Source organism: Muscardinus avellanarius, assembly GCF_963383645.1.
Source record: "Muscardinus avellanarius genome assembly, chromosome: 3".
Taxonomy (NCBI): Eukaryota; Metazoa; Chordata; class Mammalia; order Rodentia; family Gliridae; genus Muscardinus; species Muscardinus avellanarius.
In genome coordinates, this window is record NC_137788.1 from 35,756,474 (window position 1) to 35,777,600 (window position 21,127).

At 51.0% G+C, this 21,127-nt stretch overlaps 1 protein-coding gene across 1 annotated transcript; it reads right to left on the reverse strand.

Annotated features, from left to right (window-relative positions):
• Positions 1-253: 253 nt before the first annotated feature.
• On the reverse strand, positions 254-20,924 carry P3H1 (prolyl 3-hydroxylase 1; the record flags this gene model as incomplete). The annotated part of the gene is made up of 15 exons (XM_080692298.1): positions 254-409; positions 765-905; positions 1,318-1,393; positions 1,745-1,862; positions 3,998-4,148; positions 5,400-5,495; positions 5,645-5,772; positions 7,305-7,426; positions 7,596-7,648; positions 7,922-8,011; positions 10,071-10,210; positions 11,755-11,886; positions 12,105-12,294; positions 14,203-14,355; positions 20,463-20,924. The coding sequence occupies 15 exons, from the start codon at positions 20,922-20,924 to the stop codon at positions 254-256; spliced, it is 2,208 nt and encodes a 735-aa protein (XP_080548424.1).
• Between the last annotated feature and the right edge of the window lie 203 nt (positions 20,925-21,127).

Consider the following 21,127-nt stretch of genomic DNA (forward strand, 5'->3'; position numbering starts at 1 on the left):
CTTTCTGCCACGTGGCTCCCTGTACAGGGCCCCAGGTTGGTCTGGGCCTGTGTCCTGAGCCTTCAGCCAGGCCCAGAGGGGCGTGGCGTCCTGCCACGTCCACTCCAAGAGCAGTAGCACCATGCGGAAGGCTGTGGGCAAGGTCTCCTTGGCCGGCCTGGTCTTGCTCTGCCGCCCCGAGGGCTGGCCAGCCCGGGGGGCAGAGCTCCTCCCCACTGGTCCCATGGTCCAGCCCTGAGTGAGCCGGGTGTTGTCATAGCTCGTCCTTGTGCCCCGACTCGCTGCTTGAGAGAGCCTCTTCTGCAGGTGGGGAGGGCCCCTGCTCAGTGTGCAGGGGCTGCTCCTGGGGGAGTTCCACTTCCTCTGGGCTGAAGAGCATCTTCACCAGGTCGTCGGCCTGCACTCTGTCCTGCAAGGACAGGCCCCGCCCACTCAGAGAGGCCCGGGCCAGGCACTCATCTGGTTCAGCCTCCTGGAGAACAACGTGGACAGTGCCACGTATGGCCCTTGAGCTCATGTCCTCCCCAGGGCCCCATGCGCTGACAAGACAGCTGAGGTGGGCCCAAGGAGGGAACCCAGACTCATGGTTCCCTACCTCGGCCGCCGCCCTACAGTAAGAAGCCCAGGGAGGCCCGGCACGCAGCCACGGTGGCTGTGTAGAGCTCCGAGTCCTGCCCCCGGGGCTCCTTCCGTTGTGACTACACCACTGACTGAGGGTTGGGGCAGGGGGAGGGGGAACCCGGGCCTCCCAGGACAGTCCTTACACGCTCGCTGTGTCGAGGGTCCAGGGTGAACCACAGGGCGATGGCACAGCGCTGCCCCCTGGTGACGGCCTTCACTCCGTGCGGGTTTTCCGTGCCTGAGGAGAACCCCACCGCCCTTCCACACTGCGGCTGCACCTCTGCCTGCAGGGGGCACACAGGAGAAAGACTTGGGAGAGCTGAGGGCAGTTCCAGGTTGGCAGAGCCCAGAGCTGAGGGTCCTTTAGAGCGGCAGTGACATGTCCAGTTTCCCTTTGGTACTGGGGATGGAACTCAGGAGCATTCTACCCCCAAGCCATATCCTCAGCTTTTTTTATTTTTTTACTGGTCCCTAAGTTGCTGAGGGCCCCACTAGCCCGCAATCCTCCTGAAGTAGTAGCATTACAGCATGCACTGCCACACCTGGCTTAGCAGCTGAGCAGTCTCAGCGCTCCTGGTTTAGGGAAGGGGCCATGAGGAAGCCCGCCTGGTCATTCTGTGCACTGCACCTGGGGGGACATCAACTCCAGAAAACAGGGTTTCTGTCTCCTGGGGATGAGGACAAGGGAGTACTCACTGTCACCGTCTTGGCATCCAGTTCAGTGAAATAAAAGTTTCCTCCGTCAAAGTCCCCATTTAGGTAAAGGATGGCACTGGGGAAGGCAGGGACATGGGAACATGGCCGTCTCCTCCCGTGCCTCGGGGCCTTCAGCTCCCCATGTTCCAGCCGGCAGCTGGAGGCAGCCTTCCATAAGGATGCCTTCCAGAAGCTTCTGTGAAGCCACAGCCCACAGCCTCCACCCTCACCGAGACCCTAGTGCTCTGACTGGGGTGCTTCTGCACCGCCCCACTCATGTGAGTGGCTCCCCATACTCCACAAGGGCTGTCGTACTCCAGGGGCAGGGGCGGAGGGACACCTGGGCCCTGTGCACACACATGAAAGTGGAGAGGCAGAGCGCGGGGCACCAAGGGCTCCCCTCGCACCACACCCGCCACCCGTTCACCTGTAGTCCCGGAAGGTGTAGGCGGGGGGCTCCTTGACGCACTCGAGGGCCTCGGCGTTCAGGATGCAGTTGTCCACGTGGACGGGATGGCTGCTGTCCTTCCTCTCAGCCTGGGCCTCTGGGCCAACGTAACTGTGTTAGTGCTGGGCACCCTGGGAGACACCTAGCTCTCTTTTTGGTACGGGGTGGGGATGGGGGTGCTTCCCACAATGTGTCTGCGTCTACGGAAATGGTAAGTGAACTGGGGGTTGTCTGGCTAAGCCAAAATGTAGAGGTCTGGGTGTAGTGGCAGGACTGTGGAGCTCTTAGGAGGCAGATTCCGGGCTGAGTGCAGCTAGACTGTATGAAACAGGAAGCCAGAGTTGCTGAGGCTGGCCACAAACCTGCAAGCCTGCTGTCCCCATCTCCCAAGTACTGGGATTACAGGTGTATGCCACCACGCTCGTCAAGACCCTTGTTTTTAAAAGATTCATTTTAGCCAGGCATGGTGGTACATGCTTGTAATCCCAGTACTTGGGAGGGTGAGACATGAGTATCATAGGTTGTGGCCAGCCTCAGCAACACAAGGCCCTCTACAACTTAATGAGATCCTGTTTATTTTTATTTATTTATTTATTTATTTATTTATTTATTTATTTATTTATTTTTTGTGGTACTGGGGGTGGAACCCAGAGGCTTTCTACCTCTGGGCTATACTCCCAGACCTTTTTTATATTTTATTTGGAAACAGGGTCTCACTAAGTTGCTGAAAGCCTCACTAAGTAGCTGAGGCTGGCTCGAACCTGCGCGATCCTCCTGTCTCAGCCTCCCAAGCGTGGGGATTATAAGCGTGCGCCACCACGCCCGGCGTGAGATCCTGTTTAAAAATAAAAAAATAGAGCTAGGTGTGGTGGTACATGCTTTTAATACCAGTTACTTGGGAGGCTGAGACAGGAGGATCACAGGTTTGTAAGGTCCTCCACAACTTAGTGACACCCTGTTTCAAAAATAAAGAAGAAGAAATAGGGCTGAAGGTATTGCTTGGAGGTAGAATGCCCGTGGGTTCAATCCCGAGTAGCGTAAAATAAATAAATAAATCAGGCTGGGAGTATAGCTTGAAGGTAGAATGCCTCTAGGTTCAATCCCCAGAACCACATACAAACACACCCCAAAATAAAATAATAATAAAAAATAAATAAATAGGGCTTGGGGTTTAGCTCAGAGGTAGAATGCTCCTGGGTCCAACCCAGTACCACATAAATAAATAAATAAATAAATAAATAAATAAATGCAAAGGTCTCAGCCAAGTGTGGTGGCACATTCCTAGAATTGTAGTACTTGGAAGCTTGAGACAGAAGGGTCACAGGTTTGAGGACAGTTTCAGCAACTAAGTGACACTCTGTATCAAAAAAATATATATATATAACGGGCGGGGGGGGGGTAGCTCAGAGGTAGAATTCCCCTGGGTTCCATCCCCAGGATCAAAAAACAAAAACAAAAACACAAAGCTCTTGTGGAATCCTCAGATGCTAGATGACTCCGCCACTCCCTGCCCTGGGGTTGCGCTCTTCCACTTTGGGTCCCCAAGACACACGCTCTCATGCTTGATAGATTCCTTGGGTGTGCCCAGATTTTCATAGAATTCCAAACATCCGGAGGGAGAGAAAAGCCCTCTAATTCCCGCATACAAGACTACAGCTTGGCAGAGGCAGCTGTGGCCACGTGATCCCTGAACCCGGCCGCACCTCACCCTGCTCGGGAAGGCAAAAGGACAGGTAAGGGGCAGAATGAGGAATAACCTCGCATCTGCTCTGACCTGTGGATTAAGCAGCTCTTTCACAAGTTCAACATTTTAGTAATATTCAACAATTAGTAATAGAGAGCTTGCAACAAGTTATCTCATCACTCATGACTGATTGGTAGGACAAAACAAACTCCAGAATGTAGTTCTCCATAATTTGGCAATTTTCCTAGTTCCCTCAACTCCCAGGCTGTTCAATGCCTCTGTTCCTCTGATCCACTGGTCTCTCTGGTTTGCCATCTTTTTAAGCCCCTGTCAACTCCACAAGTGAATTCATCCTCAAGTCTGCCCAGGAAGCCCTCCTGATCCCAGGTCAGTCGACGGTAACTCCCCAGGCTACTGCTGCACTCAGGAGGTTGGTTGCTGCCCCGTTGATTGCACTGGTTCTCCAACTGAGACGAAAGGGCTGCATCCTGTTCTCAGGGCCCAGCACCGTGCTGCTCAGGGGAGACTGCAGGAGTGACCGGACCCACCTTGGATGGCGGTGCGGCACACCAGGTGAGAGTAGGAGAAGTAGAGAGGGGTGTCCAGGCGGAAGTAGGACTCCATGACTCGCCGGACCTTCTCAGTCACGTTGTAGTACAGGTGGGCGCTCTGCAGGGGAACCTTCCCTTCCTGCCCCAGCTGCCAAGGAGACCGGGGGTCAGCTGCCTCGAATGTCCCTCTCTGAGCCACCAGGGACACTACAGCACCAGGCCTGCCCACAAGCGCCCCACGTGAGCATCCCCAGCTGCTGCTGAAAGTGCACTCTCTCTGCTCCCTATATCCAGCCCCCTGCCATATTACTCTTTCTCCTCTAAAACTCATCATAAATTCCCTGTGCATCTTTTTTTTTTGTGTGTGTGTGGTGCATTCTACCACCTAGCTACATGCCCAGACCAATTTTTTATTCTTTATTTTCAAAGAGGGTCTCAGTGAGTTACCTCACTAAGTAGCTGAAGCTGTTCATGAACCCAAGATCCCACTATCCTCCTGCCTCAGCATCCCAAATGTTGGGATTACAAGCATGCACTACCACGCCCAGCTTTCCCTGTGCATCTTGTTCAGGAATCAGCCATTTTTCAGCAAGTATACCTATAGCTCTGGGTACCAGTCTTTGTCTTGTTCACCACTTTTTTTTTGGAACTGAGGTCTGAACTCAGGGGTATTCTACTTCTGAGCTACACCTCTACGGTACTGGGGATGGAACCCAGGGGCATTCTACCTCCAAGCTACACCCCCAGCCCTATTTTTTATTCTTTATTTTCAAACAGGGTCTCACTGAGTAGGAAGTAGGACTCCATGACTCGCTGGACCTTCTCGGTCACGTTGTAGTACAGGTGGGCGCTCTGCAGGGGAACCTTCCCTTCCTGCCCCAGCTGCCAAGGAGACCGGGGGTCAGCTGCCTCGAATGTCCTTCTCTGGGCCACCAGGGACACTGCAGCACCAGGCTGCAGAGGGCCTCACTAAGTAGCTGAGGCTGGCCATGAACCCAGATCCTCTTGTCTCAGCCTCCCAAATGCTGAGATTACAAGCGTGCGCCACCATGTTGGGCTTCCACCAGCCTTTTGAAACAGAGTTTCATTAAGTTGATGAGGCTGGCCCCGAATCTGTGATCCTCCTGTCTCAGCCTCCCAAGTACTAGGATTATAGGCGTTCACCACCATGCCTGGTGTTCACTATTATGACACTTGGTCTAACAGCCAAGATTCAAGTTATCTCATTTAACAAACTTGTCCTCAATGGAGGCAACTGGAATGTCACCAATAAGACACCTTTTCCTTTTCTACTACTATTCCTCACTTCTCTCCAGAGCCTCAACCTCTCCTTTTCCACCCCTTCAAATGGGCAGCCTCCCCTCTTCTCCACACTCTGGGCTGCCTAGGATTGATTTACCTTGAGAGCTTTGAAGACAGTGACACCATAGAACTTCTCATTGGGGGTGTGTGGGGAGGTCTGGCCTCGGTAGCCATCTCCTGAGGTTGCTGCTGCCTATGAGCCCCCAAAACAAGGTGAGGTTAGCGAGGGCAGCTGAGGGCCTGGTAAAAGGTGGTGGGGTGTGGGCAGCACGGGGCAACAAAGGTTCCAAGCGGGGACACTGGGACCATAGGAGGAAGGCGTGGTTGCTGGGCTTCCCTCACGTTGGTCAGTCTCTGCAGCTCCTGACACTGGTCGGCAGAGATCATGCCGTCCATCACCACCCTCTGGGAGCCGTTCAAGAGTTTGGAGTTCATGGTGAGACTGATGCCGTCATAGAGCAGGGGGCCTCCTGCAAAGCAAAGGCAAAGGTGGCTGTGTCCCCTGCCTCCTCCTAAGGAACAGAAATCCCTGTTGTTCCCTAGTCACCAGAGAACTCTCCTACTCAGCCACTTCCAGAGGACAGAGCTTGGAGTTAAAAGACGAGGTGAGATCCGAATCCTACTCCTGGCTCCATCACCAAGTAGCTACTGGCTCCTGGGCCTGCGCAAATTCTTAAGTAAATATCATACACATGTTCTGAAAAACCTAAGCTCTAGAATCAGAAAGAACTGGGCTAGACTTCTGGATCCCCACTTAGCTGTCTGGCTTTAGCAAGTTACTTAACCTCTTTGAGGTTAATTTTTATAAGCCTTTCAAACAGTAGCCACCTCCTAAGTTTGATGCCATTTGATGTTAAGGCAAGTTAAAAGCTTAGTATTTGACTGGACTCATAGTAAACATTCAGAAATGTTGGCTACCATCAGATGGGCCTATCCTTTATGTAAAATAAGGATCTTACAATCTGCCTGGCTAGTTATGAGAAGTAAGAGAAAAAACAGTGAAAGTGCTCTGAAAAGAAAAATGTTGGACAAATTCTTTCCACATGCAGTTTTGTTAAACTAGCCACCATGGATTTATGCAAAGGCAGGGCAGCGGCCAACATTCGTCCCTCTGGTTCTGTGTGTCTCCTGCACTCTTCTAGACACGCCATTCAACCCCATCTACGTGCTCAGGCCTTAGCGAGTGCATGGCGCCGGGCCAGACAAGGAGAGGGGCTAACCCCTGGACACAGCACCTTTCCACAGTCACACAACACCAGCACAAGGCAGGCTGCAAGGCCTGTGGGAGCTCAAAAGGAAGGGTAGGGCAACGGAGGCTTTTTGTTGTGGTGGTGGTGCTGTACTGCAGGAGGCTGAACTCAGGGATTCTACCTCCAAGCTATACCCTCAGCCTTATTTTATTTTGCTTTTTGGAGATAGAGTCTAAGTTGCTGAGGCTGGCTTCGGGATCCCGGCCTGGCACCTGACTGGGAGGGACGAGGGCACACTGGGTGAGGAGAGTGGAGAGAAGGTGACTAAGCAGGCCCAAGGCAACGAAAGAGAAGCAGGCAAGAGAGCTGGGAAGGAGAGCAGTGTGGAGCATCGCTGTGGGCCTGCCCTGGACTGGACGGAGAGGCAAGATAGGAAGAGGAGCAATGGACACCAGGAGGTTTTGAGTCTTGGTAACAGATGAGTGGTGGAAGACAGAGGGAGTTTGGAGTGGGGGACAAATGAGTTTTGTCCTCTTACATGCTTACTGAAGTGAATACACTAGTCTTAACTGTGACACGGAGTGGGGAGGTGTCAGAGTTGGGGAGGTGGCCAAATGCCAGTTCTCAGCGATCTTGCCAGGTGAGTTAGGAAGGAGGCTGTGGTGAGCCTCAGTCCCCATACCCGAGCATCACATGGAGGCCGGCCCACTACGAGCTGTGCACTGCTGGGGGAAGTGCCGCCGGGCACATGTGGGGTAACCTGCCTCGCTGCCCCCATGACCACCAATAAGTCCCGGGCTTTATGCTCTCACCTTCCCGCGTAAGCCTGCTCACGTCCAACGACTCCTTGGTCTTCTCTTCCACAAGAGTCTCGATCTCCTTCATGAGGTTACCGATCTCCTGGGAGATGCGCACGGCAGTTTCCCGTTCTGACCTGTGAGCACAACAGCTCTGAGGGCCGTGCTGGGCCCAGCCCTGGGTGCCCACCCCGGCATCCCGGCTGGCCCCGCCGCCCCCGGCCGGGAGCTCCCATCTGCCTGGCGCAGGAAGCCTCAAGTGCTTCGCGGACCGATCCGATCATGCAGTTTCTTCAAGGGCCTCACTTCTGTTTCTCCTGGAGTCTCTTGGGAATCACCTCTTCTGGAGTCCACGAGTCCTGAAGGAGGTCCAGGAAAGCGTGAGCAAGGCAGGCCGATGACTTCACCTTCCAGTGTCCGTGATGAAACCTGCCTCGCCACCGGCCTCCCTTTAGAGGAAGAGGTGGGAGCGCTCCAAACCCACCCCTTCATCCCCGCGTGTCTCCCGTCCTCCAGGACCACAGATCCCAAGCCTAGCCCCTGACTGCTTCTCCCCAGAGGGGTGCGGGGTTCCCCCACCTTCAGTGCCACTCCTCAGTCCCCACTCTCCTTCAGCTCCCGCCCTAACTCACCGGATCCACAAAGGGAATTCCAAAGACGTCATATGCAAAGAAGAGCAGCTCCTTCTCCAGCATGCTGCGCTCCCGGTACTCCTGGGCGCTCTGGGGAGACAGTCTGCCCCTTAGTTCTGGGGTGGCTCTCCCTGGCACTCTACACCTCCCCTCTCTGTGATGCTCCTCAGAGGAGGAAATACGAGCCACAGAAGGAGAAGTCCTCTTGGACTCCTGCAGGAGCCCAGCACTTGGGCAGGGGGTCTGGGTGTTAGGCGACTCCCTTGTTAGCTTTTTATCTCCCCCAGTACTGAGGACTGAACCCAGGAGCAAGTACCACTCAGCTGCACCTCAGCCCTCTAAACATTTTTAGACAGAGTCTCACCAAGTCACCCAGGCTGGCCTCACACTTGTGATCCTCCTCTCTCAGCCTCCCAAGTCACTGGATTACAAGTGTGTACCACCATGCCCAGCGTCCTGGTTGTCATTTAATCTTTTTGGGGGGAGAGGGGTCCTGGGATTGAACCCGGGATGCTCTACCTATGAGCTACACACCCAGCCCTCTTTGTTTTTTATTTTTTAGTTTGAAACAGTGTCTTACTAAATTGCCGAGGCTGGCCGCAGGCTTTCAATCCTCCTTGTCTCAGCCTCTCAAGTACTGGGATTAGAGGCGTGTGTGCCACCACGCCCAGCTCCAGCATCATATAAAGGCTACATCATTTAACCTCTGGGTGGACACTGTTATCCTCCCTTCACAGCTGAACAAACTGAGGTGCGGAGGAATGTGCACCTTGTTTAAGTTGACACCCCAGAAAATTGAGGAACAAACCTAGGTCTTTCCTCCTCCGGCCCAGGTGCTTTCTACTCTGCCACCTGCCTCCCCTCGGGCAGGCCAGACCCGATCCCTCCCTGAAGACGCAGCTGCAGAACTGCTGGGCCTGGCACTCGGGCCTCCCACCTGGGCCCATGGGTAGGGCTTACCCAGGGCACAGAAACCGAGTCCTCTCCGGGGTCACTCTTCCCTAGGTGCCCTGCTAGCCTCCCGGCAGCAGCAGAAGGAAGGAAGAAAAAAAGAAGACATCACTAGTTGAGGTAACAAACGAGGCAGGTGAAGGAGGAGAGCGTTGAAGGAGTCCACGAGGCCTGTCAGCTACTGCAATTACCCAGAGGACGATGGAAGTTCCCTTCTAAGGAGTTCAAATTGTTGGCCTTCTTCAGCAAGTGCCAGACCCCAAGCCCTGGTGTCATCGCATTTAACCCTCTCCAATGACTCAAGAAGGCTGCTGGAAGCAAACCCCACTGCTGTCACTCACGCAACACTGACTTACAGAGTGCCAGCTACGTGTCAGGAACCATGCCTGCGCTGGACGGAGCAGAGGACAGTCCAGTCACCACGAAGCAGCCACAGGCCACAGCGCCCCTTACTTCATCTGCAGCCCTCATGGCTACAGTGGGAAGGGCGAGACCAGCCAGCACAGTGCTCCGCCCAGACAGGGGCTCCACATGGGGTAGCTGCCCTTTTCCCAGGAAGAGAGCTCTAATTAAAAATGGTAGAGCTGACTGCATAGGTAATTTTCCCTCCCTTCTCTAGATTCATTTATATGACCATAAAAAAAAGGTGTTAACCAACCAAGACAAAGAAACAAGTGCCATCTGAAAGCCAGACGACCACCATCTAGTGGCCAGAGAGGGCTACTGCATAAAGCGGGTCTCTGCATGGGAGGGGCCGGCAAGAGGACTATTTTCCCTGGGAGACTCAGGATTCCAACGCCAGGAAGGAGGAAGCCTGGCTTCCCCTCACAGTAGCAGTCTGTGCTGTATAGATTTTTCTCCTTGTTTTGGAACCAGATGGGGAAAGTGCTGAAGCACAGGTGAGAACAGACCACAGGAGGGAGAAGGTGGGACAGAGAGGAGAACGGAGACAGAACAGGTGCGGAAAAACAAACCTAGCATAAAGGAGACTGGGCCTGAACCTGGCCAGATGACATCAGGGTCCCCGAGTGGGTGCTGCGGGGTGCAGAACAGTCCCTTCACGGTTCTGCCTTGTGGGCCCACTTGGAGGTATGCTGGGCCCGGATGGTGCGGGCGTGTTCCCATCCTCCCGATGCTTCTCTGTGAGTGCCTCTCTGAGCCTCCAGGGCCCCCTCCCCTCCTGAAGCAAGTCTCTCACCTGGCGGGGGCCAATGGCGCTGGCCTGTTCCTCTCCGAGCACAGCCGCATAGTAGGCCAGATTCTGGTTCATCACTTCGTCGCTGGGGAAGAAGAGGAGGAAGGTCTTCGCGCATTCAATCGCCTGTGTGTAATTCCCAACTGCAAAGCAAAGAAAAAATGGCTGAGAAGAGGGCCTAATCCTGGGTACAGGAACCCCTAAGTGTCCAGCCTCAGCAAAGCCCGAGGCCATGGTGACAGGTCAAGGTGGAAACGCACAGAATATACAACTGATTTGACAGTTTCACTCTCCTCAAGGCTGCTTGCCATTGAAACAGCAAAGAATGAGAACTCTCTGCATGCCCGTGTCTTTAAAAATTCACAGATAGCTGGGCGTGGTGGCGCATGTTTGTAATCCCAGCGCTTGGGAGGCTGAGACAGGAGGATCGGGCAGGTTCGAAGCCAGCCTCAGCTGGTTTAAGAGACCCTGTTTCCAAATAAAATATAAAATAGGTCTGTGAGTGTAGCCCGGAGGTAGAAGGCCCCTGGGTTCCATTCCCAGTACTACCAAAAAAATAAAAAATAAAAAAATAAAAATAAAAAATAAAAATTCACAGATAATCCAAACACCTGTCAATATCCTACCTCACAATCTCAGGAACATCCCCCTGTCTTCCTACCTCCTTTTTCCTATAGCTCTTCAGCAGAGAGGGGCCGATCGCAATAGCAGATCGCCTCTTTGGCAGCTTTTGTTCATGTTGCTAGGTCTCCTCAACTCAGTTACAGCTGAATCCTCCCTAGTATGCTAATGCTCGGTGAGCAGCAGGAACTCAGTGAAGACTTGCTAATTTGTTGACTTTCTGGATACTGATAGTCTCTCCCCAGCACTGGTGCTGTGCAAAGGGATGAGGGCTGAAAAGCCCCGTGAGCTGATTTAAACAGTACTACATCTTTACTTTTTTTTTTTGGTGGTGCTGGGGGTGGAACCCAGAGGCTTTCTACCTCCGGGCTATACTCCCAGACCTATTTTTATACTTTATTTGGAAACAGGGTCTCACTAAGTTGCTGAGAGCTTCACTAAGTAGCTGAGGCTGGCTTTGAACCTGTGTGATCCTCCTGTCTCAGCCTCCCAAGCACTGGGATTATAGCGTACGCCACCACACTCAGCTTTTTACTTTTGTTGTTGTTTTTGTTGTTGTTATTATTATTATTATTGCAGGTCTGGGGATGGAACCGAGGGGCATTCTACCTCCAAGCTATACACCCCGGCCCTATTTTTTATTCTTTATTTTGAAACAGCGTCTCACTAATTTGCAGAGGGCCTCACTAAATAGCTGAGGCTGTCTGCAAACCGCTATCCTCCAGTCTCAGCCTCCTTAATGCTGGGATTATAAGTGTGCAATACCATGCCTGGCTTTTGCTATTACTTTTAATTCAACTGCAAAACTAAATTACATATGTGACTGAAAGGATGTGTGTGTGTGTGAGAGAGAGCGAGTGCACACACAGGCCCAAGCCCCCCCCCCCAGCTATTTGAGCTGCTAGAACCCACTAGAACCCACTTCCCGAACCAATGGCTCATAACAGAGTACATAGGGATCACCAGAGAAGCCAGATATGTTAAAGAGGTAGAGCTTCTATCAGCCCGCCTGCCTGCCTCGCTTCTTAGTTAAGGCAATAGAGAGAGGAAAGAAAGTGGGCCTTACTGTTATAGTAAGCAAACTGCAGATAATTATAGTGTGACGGGAGGAAGTCTTCAAAGGGCTTTTCTCGACTCGGGTGGGAAGCCAGCTCGGTGACGCAGTTCTGCTTACAGCTGAGGACCTGGACATAATGATCTGATAGGAATAGAAAAATGTGGGAATAACCATGATGTCACTCTTCAGGATTCAAGTTCTGGTCAACAGGAAGAAATTCAAGTGGAAGCAATTTCTAGTCAGATTCCCAGACTTAAGAAATGGAGGAAGAAGGCTTTCTATGCTGTGTCCATGTTACCAGGACACTGGTCTTTGAGCCCTGGGCGGCCGAGTGGCGTGGGACTCTGACGTGCACACACCTGTGATGGCCTGGAAGAGGTCGGCGTTGTAGTCCAGGTAATTGTAACCATCATAGTCATAGGGCCCTTCACAGAGGGCACGGCACTCCTCATCAGCCACGAAGTACTCCCGTAGCGCCGCCTCTAGGTGGGGCACAGCTTCCTGCGGCTGCTCCTCTGAGTAGAGTCGCACTCCCAGCCGAAACTCATGCTACTGGGAAGAAGGAGAACTCAGGCTTGGCTCAGGGGAACCCCTCTACCTTGCCCTCTGTCAACAGTGCCAGGGTCCTAATTCCTGCTTCTCAGTAGTAGGTGGAAAGAGATGATTGGGATGGCTACTATTTCTTTGTGTGGTGGTACTGGGAATCGAACCCTGAGCTATACCCCTAGCCCTTTTTATTTATTTATTTTTATTTATTTATTTCGGTGGTACTGGGGGTGGAACCCAGGGGCTTTCTCCTTCCGGGCTTTACTCCCAGACCTATTTTATATTTTATTTGGAAACAGGGTCTCACTGAGTTGCCGAGAGCCTCACTAAGTAGCTGAGGCTGGCTTCGAACCCATGCAATCCTCGTATCTCAGCCTCCCAAGTGCTGGGATTACAAGTATGCACCACCATGCCCGGCTTTATTTTTTATTTTGAAACAGGGTTTCCCTAGGTTGCTGAGAGTTTTATTATGTTGCTGAGGCTGGCCTGGAACCTGCAATTCTCCTGTTTCAGCCTCCTAAGTACTGGGATTGCAGGCATGTATCACCATGCTTGGTTCTGGGTGACTGCTATATAATGAAGTCCTTTATAATGGACCGCTTTAGAACAGTCCCATTGTAAAATTTAAAAAAAAGTGTTTCTTTTGAGATTTACAAACATTTACTTTGAGTGTGTGTGTGGTACTGGGGATTGAACCCAGGTACCTTATACCTCTGTGCTATATCATCAGCCCTATTTTCCTTTTTTATTTCAAAACAGGGTTTCACTAAGTTGCTGAGGGTGCCCTTAAATCTGTGATCCTCCTGTTTCAGCCTCCCAAGTACTACATTTTTTTCCCTCTACAGTACTGAGGATTAAACCTAGGGGCATTTTACCTTTGAGCAAGATGCCCCTTCCCTATTTTATTTTCTTCTTTATTTTGTTGTTGTTTTGCAGGTCAGGGGATGGAACTCAGGGTCATTCGACCCCCGAGCTACATCCCCTACCCTATTTTTTATTTTTTATTTATTTTTTTGACAGTACTGGGGATGAAACCCAGGGGCATTCTACCTCCAAGCCACACTCCCAGCCATATATATATATATATTTTAGTCTTTATTTTGACAGGGTCTCACTGAGTTGCAAAGGGCCTCATTAAGTAGTTGAGGCTGGCTGTGAACCTGTATCCTCCTGTCTCAGCCTCCCAAATGCTGGGATTATAAGCATGCACCACTACCCCCAGCTCCTATTCTTTATTTTGAAACAGGGTCTCAACGAATTGCAGAGGGCCTCACTAAGTAGCTAAGGCTGTCCACGAACCATGATCCTCCGGTCTCAGCCTCCTGAATGCTGGGATTATAAGCGTGCATTGCCACGCCCAGCCTTATTTTTTATTTTGAAACAGGGTCTCACTAAGTTGCAAAGGGCCTCACTAACTAGCTGAGGCTGGCTGTGAACCTGTGATCCTTTTGTCTCAGCCTCTTAAGTACTGGTGTTATAAGTGTGTACCACCATGCCTGGCTTCCACCATTGGTTTTCTTTTTTTCTTTTTTTTTGCGGGTTTGGGGATGGAACCCAGAGGCATTTGACTTCCGAGCTTCTACGCTACACCCCCTCCCCTATTTTATTCTTTATTTTGAAACAGGGTCTCACTAAGTTGTGGAGGGTCTCACTAAGTAGCTGAGGCTGTCCACGACCTGTGATCCTCTGGTCTCAGCCTCCCGAATGCTGGGATTACAAGTGTGCGCCACCACGCCTGGCTACTACTGGTTTTCTTTAGGTGGCAAAATTACCAATGATTCCTTTGTTTTATACTTATTTATATTTCCTAATGTTGTACATTGAATACACATAATTTCTGTAATCAGAAAGCAATCGTAGTAAATGTTACTTTTCAAACAGAGACAGAGAAGGAGATAAAGTCTTTCTCACCATATGGGGCTTAGCCTCGAGGTCCTTGAAGTCGGACTCCTTCACTCCAGACATGGTTTGATAGTAGTCTAGGTTCTGCCGCATCTCCGTGTGCTCAGGATTGCCCACGAAGAAGGTGTGTGCTGCTGATACAGCTTTCTCCAGCTTATTTATCTAAGGATGAAGCACAGAATGTGATTCTCACCTCTAAACGCTGAAGGCTTGTGTCTAGATGTCCATGGCAAACAGGAAATGCCAGCCTCCCCCAGCCTGAGTTTTCACTCAGCATGCCCAGCCCTTGCCAGCCCAGAACACATGCCTACGGCGGGGACCACATACTGGGGCACTGAGCGTGCAGCCTGGACCAGTGTGGAGCTATTTCTCAAATCAGACTTAGCGGCTCCCCAAAATTTAAGAGGTAATGCTTCAGTGGTACAAACATTCTTCTTTCAAACAAAGGGCATAGTGGATGTTGCCACAGCAATTTCATGTAGATCTTGAGAAAGCTCGATCAGGGGATCCGCAACGGCGTAGATCCCCCATGAAGTATGTCTGGCATTCCTTTCTTTCATAAAATTATTTTAGGATTATTTGGATTAATATGTATAATTGGAATTTTACGTATAAACGTTATGACTAAAACTGATGGGCAGCGGCTTGTGAGAGACTCAGACAGCAAAGCCCAAGGATAAAGTTATTGGGCCAAACATTAAGTTCAAACTGACCTTAGTTTGAGCCACTGTATCAGATCAGGTTTGAGTCAGTTTTATGAAGTGAGACAAAGCATACTATGACTAATTAAATGTCTGACACCCCGCCCTGATGTATGTAAATAATAACATTTCATGTCCTTGAAGATCCTGCTTGCATGACTATGCACTTGCTTTTCTGCCAACAAAATAGTATAAAAGTTGTAACAAATCCTGAATAAAACGGAGAAGATCGAATCTGAATCGTGTGTTGTCTTCTCTCATCGGCCTCGGTTTTTCCCCCTCACCTTCACACGAACCTCGACTCTGCTAGAGCTGGACCGCGGCGGGATGTGTCTGTAATGGGGAGACTATGATAACTGACAACCACCTATCCGTGTCAAGACTCAAATGTAGAGACTGCCGGCGTGGTTGCACATGCCTGTAATACCAGTACTCGGCAGGCTGAGACATGAGGATCTCAGGTTCGAGGACAGCCTCGCCAAGTAGTGAGACCCTGTTTCAAAACAAAAATGAAGGAGGGCTAAGGGTATAGCTCAGAGGTAGAATGCCCCTGGGTTCAATTCCCAGTACAAAAAAAAAAAAAAAAAAAAAAAAGCAAAGATAAAAAAACCAACAAATGTAGAGGCTGAGCAGGAGAAAGTGTAAGGTTTCAAGGATTCAGGAATAGAGCAAAAAGAGCACTTAACAATCTTGTGTGTGTGTGTGTGTGTGTGTGTGTGTGTGTGTGTGTGTGTGTGTGTTACTAGGAATTGAACCCAGGGGCCTTCTACCTCTGAGCTACACCGCAGCCCTATTTTTTTTTAATAGGGTCTAAGTTGCCGAGAGCCTCACTAAGTAGCTGAGGCTGGCTTCGAACCTATGTGATCCTCCTGTCTCAGGCTCCCAAGCATGGGGATTACAAGCGTGTGCTACCACGCCTGGCTGTATTTTTTATTCTTTATTTTGAAACAGGGTCTCACTGGATTGCAAAGGGCCTCACCAAGTAGTAGCTGAGGCTGTCCTTGAACTGTGATCCTCCAGTCTCAGCCTCTCAAATGCTAGAATTACAAGCGTGCGTCACCACACTGGCCTCTTTTTTATTCTTTATTTTGAAACAAGCTCTAAGTTGCAGAGGGCCTCACTAAGTAGCTGAGGCTGTTGGCGAACCCGCAATCCTCCTGTCTCAGCTTCCCAAATACTGGGATTACAAGTGTGTGCCACCATGCCTTGCTTATTGTTTATGTTGAAACAGGGTCTCACTAAGTTGCAAGGGTCTTGTATTGCTAAGGCTGGCTGTAAACCTGTGATCCTCCTGTCTCAGCCTCCCAAATACTGGGAATGTAAGTATGTGCCACCATGCCCAGCTCATGGTAACTTCTGACTCAAAGCCTATGTATGGCTCATGAGGTTAAAATAGATGGCTATAAAAAAAAATCTGTGGGTTGGGACTGTAGTGTCCTATAGAACAAGGGGACCCAAATGCAGGCAGGCTGGAGCCCCTGCTGTGGCCTTTACCTGTGGTAATCAGTGTGAACTGCCTGCCAGAAGAATAGATAAAGCAAGCTGGGTGTGATGGCGCAGGCTTGTAATCCCAGTACTTGGTAGGCTGAGATAGTAGGATCAGGGTACATAGGCAGCCTCAACTACTTAGTGAGGCCCTCTGCAACTTAGTGAAACACTGTTTCAAATTAATCCCAGCATTAGGGAGGCTGAGACCTGGAGGATCACAGTTCGAGGACAGCCTCAGCTACTTAGTGAGGCCCTCTGCAACTCAGTGAGACCCAGTTTCAAAATAAAGAATAAAAAATAGGGCAGGGGGTGTAGCTCGGAGGTCAAATGCCCCTGGGTTCCATCCCCAGACCCGCAAAAAAAAAAAATAAATAAATAAAATAAAATAAATAAAAAATAGGGCTGGGGGTATAGCTCAGAGGGTCCCCTGGGTTCCATCCCCAGTACTGAAAAAAAAAAAAGTAAAAGTAGACTTTGTTGAGATGACAGGCTTTGGGTGCTGCCCACAGTACCGGCACTGTGAGATCATGCTGCAGCAGAAGAAGCAGAAAAAGGAAAAGCAGCTGCGTGTCCAACCCTCTCTCCCTCCACCTGTGCCCAGAGCCGGATGCATCAGCTTGCACCAGCTCGTGTTTTCTCCCACGGGGCTGTCACAGGTCCCTGCGCAGGGCATCCCTTTGCCCTGAGCCTGCAGTGGGTTCCTTTTGTGCTTCCTGGCCCTCAGGCAGCCTCCCTCTTCTTGGGCCGTTCCCCAGGGGTGAGGGGGCTACCCCTTCCCAGGGTTGTTTTTTTTTTTTTGGTGGTACTGGGATTCCTGGAAGCCCTTCTACCTCCAGGCTACACTCCCAGACCTATTTTTACATTTGTTTTTTATTTGGAAACAGGGTCTCCTAAGCCAGCACACGCGGCTGGCTTCTAACCTGCACGAGCCTCCTGTCTCTGCCTCCCAAGCGCGGGGATTACAAGCGTGCGCCACCATACTCGGCATCCCAGGGTTTTTTATTCCTGTGGGGCATACCCCAAAGTATTAAAAGTAGCTTTGTAATTAAGAAAAAAAAATCTAGAGGAAAAAAAGTGCTACAGGCCATAATACTAGACTCAAGCATATGAAAGGAACAAAGGTTCATATATGGCACCTGAAGTAAATTAGAGGATTGTTGGCATCACATAGACCAGCAACAGGGCTAACTTTCATGACTCACTTGCTGGGCTTTAGACAAGTTACTTAAAGCTCTCTCTCCAAACTCAGTTCCTTAATCCGCCATCTGTCCATAGCACTCACGATTGTTTTGGGAAGAGTGGAAACCATCATATCCATGTAGCTTTGAACACATGGTATCCAGCTTAGTATAGGAGGTGCTAATAAACGCTAGCTGGAGTCCTTCATGTGCTAAGATTTTTTTCTTCTTATCACTGACATTAGTAAATGCACACGAAAAGGAGTGCCCTGCTTATGTGACCCACGGTTAATAATTCTCCATCTCTGTAATTCAGTGTTTTTAACTGTGAAATTCGAAATACTTTTGTCTCTTCTTTCATGGATGTGAGCACTAGTCCTGCCTTTCTCTATTCTTCTTCACTCCCGACTCTTCCTCCGAAGCGCCTCCATCCCCAGGCACTCGGCACCTAGCTTACTTCTCTCTGGAGGACACTGGTGACAGAGGCACAGGTCTCCTAATTTTCTTGTTTTCACGGATAGCACTTTCTCCTGCCAAGGCTTATTCCAAGTGGGTTTCAGAATTAGCATTCTAAAACCCAGTTCTCAGAATGTCTGCCTGAAACCTGCAGAATTCTCCTCCCAATTAGGCCTCACTAAATTTTCTGTCTCTTCTCCTGCTGCTCTCCACAAACATCTGAAAAGCCGGTCACGGCGAGGTACTTTTTCCAGAATGCACGATGCGTGAGTTCCACTTTTCCCTCTAACGGGAACAGCCATCCTTCCTCTCTTCGTTGCAATATTTAGGACAGGCTCAGTGTCACAAGTCTCTGATTTCTCTAAAACAAAGCCTAATTCTCCCTCCTTTGTGCTCCCACAATACACAGCCTTTTAGTAGAATCACTACAGTGATTCTTAGCACTAAAGCAAGAAAAATGAGTCCAGCATTTTAATCATCTGTCCAAGAACTGGAATGTAGTAGATAGTCAATAAATATTTGTTAAAGGATTTTTTTGAGGGGGTATTGGAGATTGAATCCAGGGGTATTCTACCTCTGAGCCACACCTCAACCCTACTGATTGATTGATTGTGGTACTGGGGATGGAAACCAGGGCATTCTAACTCTGATATCCCTGTTTTATTTTTAATTTTAATTTTTTTGTGTGTGGTACTAGTCATGAAACCCAGGGGAATTCTACCTTCAAGCTCCACCCCCAGCCCTATTATTTTTTTTATTCTTTATTTCTTGAAACAGGGTCTCACTGAGTTGAAAAGGACCTGAGTTGCAAAGTAGCTGAGGCTGGCCACAAACTCTCAGCTTCCCAAATGCTGGGATTATAAACGTGGGCTACCACTCTCGGCCCCTGTTTCATTTTATTATTATTATTTTTTGTGGTACTGGGGATTGAACTCAGAGGCATTCTACCTCCAAGTTACACTCCAACCCTATTTTTATTCTTTATTTTGAAACAGGGTCTCCGAGAGTTGTAGAGGAATCACTAAGTAGCTGAGGCTGGCCTCAAACCTGCAATTCTCCTGTCTCAGCCTCCCAAGTACTGGGATTACAAGCATGCACCATTACTTTTTAGTTTGAAACAGGAGCTTGTTAGGTTGCTGTGAGTCTCACTACATTGTAGAGGCTGGTTCCAAAACCTGTGATCCTCCTGTCTCAGCCTCTTAAATACTGGAATTACAGGCATGTGCCACCATGCCCAGCTGTCAAAGGATTTTAATTAGTGCTGTTAAACTGGGCATGGTGGCTCATGCCTGTAATCCCAGTAATTGGGAGGCTGAGACAGGAGAATCAGAGATTCAAAATCAGTCTCCACAACCTAGTGAGGCTCTCAGCAACTTAGCACGGCCCTGTTTCAAGTATGGGAGTATAGCTCAGAGCTGGGTTCAATCCACAGTAACACACACACACACACACACACACACACACACACTCACACACACACCACCACCACCACCACCACCACCACCACCACCACCACTGTTAAGTGACATGATTAAAGTCATGGCCCAATTACTTTGGTCTGGAAAATCCAGTACTCTTCTAAGTAACCAGGAGGGATGAAGGGGAACTGCACCAGCAGAATGCTCATGCAGGGGTGGAAATCTGAGGTTCTCGAGTTTCTCTGTCCTTAGGTTAAACCGGAGGTCTGTTAAACTATGAATAAATAGATGTGCAGCACAGCTCTTCTTTTCCAACTCCTCAAGAATATGGGACTAAAAGTAGCATTTACTTCACAGGATACCGTGAAGAACAGGGCAAAGGAGTTCATAAATGTCATAAATACAAAATACTCCGTGGAGGTTCATGCTGCCTACCATCCTCACACAAGCCAGGCCCTCCAGCCCGACTGTACGCTTGGACTTAAGGTACTGTGGCAACCCTAAAATTTTCTTTGGAAACCGAGAGTCAGAGGGTCCCGCACAGGGAGGAGCCAGGCAGCCCCTGCTGGCGACGTGGCAATCCCACGTCCTGAAACAGCGCTGCTGGACCCGGCAGCAGGAAAAGCATCATTAGAGAACGAACCGGAAGGAAGATACTGTAGAAAGCCCCTAGCTTCTCACTTGGACACTTACAATGAAATCAGGATTGAGACCCAACCTGCCACTTCAATTCCCTCTAGGAGAATTTCCGCGAACAAAAGGCTGATTTTTTCTTGGCCTGGACCCTAATCCCAGGGTGGACATCTGGGGTTAGCTTTTGCCCGTAAGAACCAGGCGAGGCAGGCCCCCTGAATGGTTTCCCAAGTCTCTCTGGGTCCTAGATGAGCTCCCCAGCCAGGAGGACGCCTTCACCCTGCGAACACTTCCCAGGTTCCCTGTTCCCTGAGGAACTGCCCCCCCAGTTCCCCTGGCGATCAGCAACCACTTCCCGAAAGATAGCGGCTCCCGGGATCCAGGCCGGCCCGCACCTTGAAGTAGGCGACCTGCAGGTAGTTGTAGGGGCTGCGCTTGTGGAATTCCAACTCCAGCTCCTCGCCGAGAGAGTGGGCGGCCCGCGGCCCGAGGCAGCGGCGCAGGCAGGCGGCGCGGCGCAGCAGGCTCCCGAAGAAGCGCAAGTCGCGCAGGGCGGCGGCGCCCGGGGCCTGGGCCAGGCTCGGGGGTGAGTCGGGGTCCGGCTCCCACGGCAGGTCGGCCGCACACTGGGTGCGGCAGCGCAGGCGGAGGGCGCGCAGGGCGGCCCGCGAGCGCAGCGCCCGCTCCATGCTCAGGATGACCCCGGCCCAGTCCCCGCGCGCGTAGGCCGCGGTCCCCTCGGCGAAAAGCAGGTCAGGCGCCGCCATGTCCCATCCTGCCTCGGACTCGATTTCGGCCCGGGAGGCAGTGGCGACCGCCAGGAGTGTGGACAGCAGCCTCCACAAGCGCGCCGCCATCGCCTCCGCAGACCTACCAGGACCGCAAGCCACCCTGTGCAGAGCCCCGGGCCCCACCCCCGGAAAGGCCCCGCCCCCGAGACAGGCCCCGCCTCCGAAGCCGGTGGCGCATGCCCAGGAGGCTCTGGCTGGCACCCAACCCGACTCCGCCCCTCAGCGCCACCCAGGGCGCCAGATGAACCACGCCTCCAAGACCAGGCCAC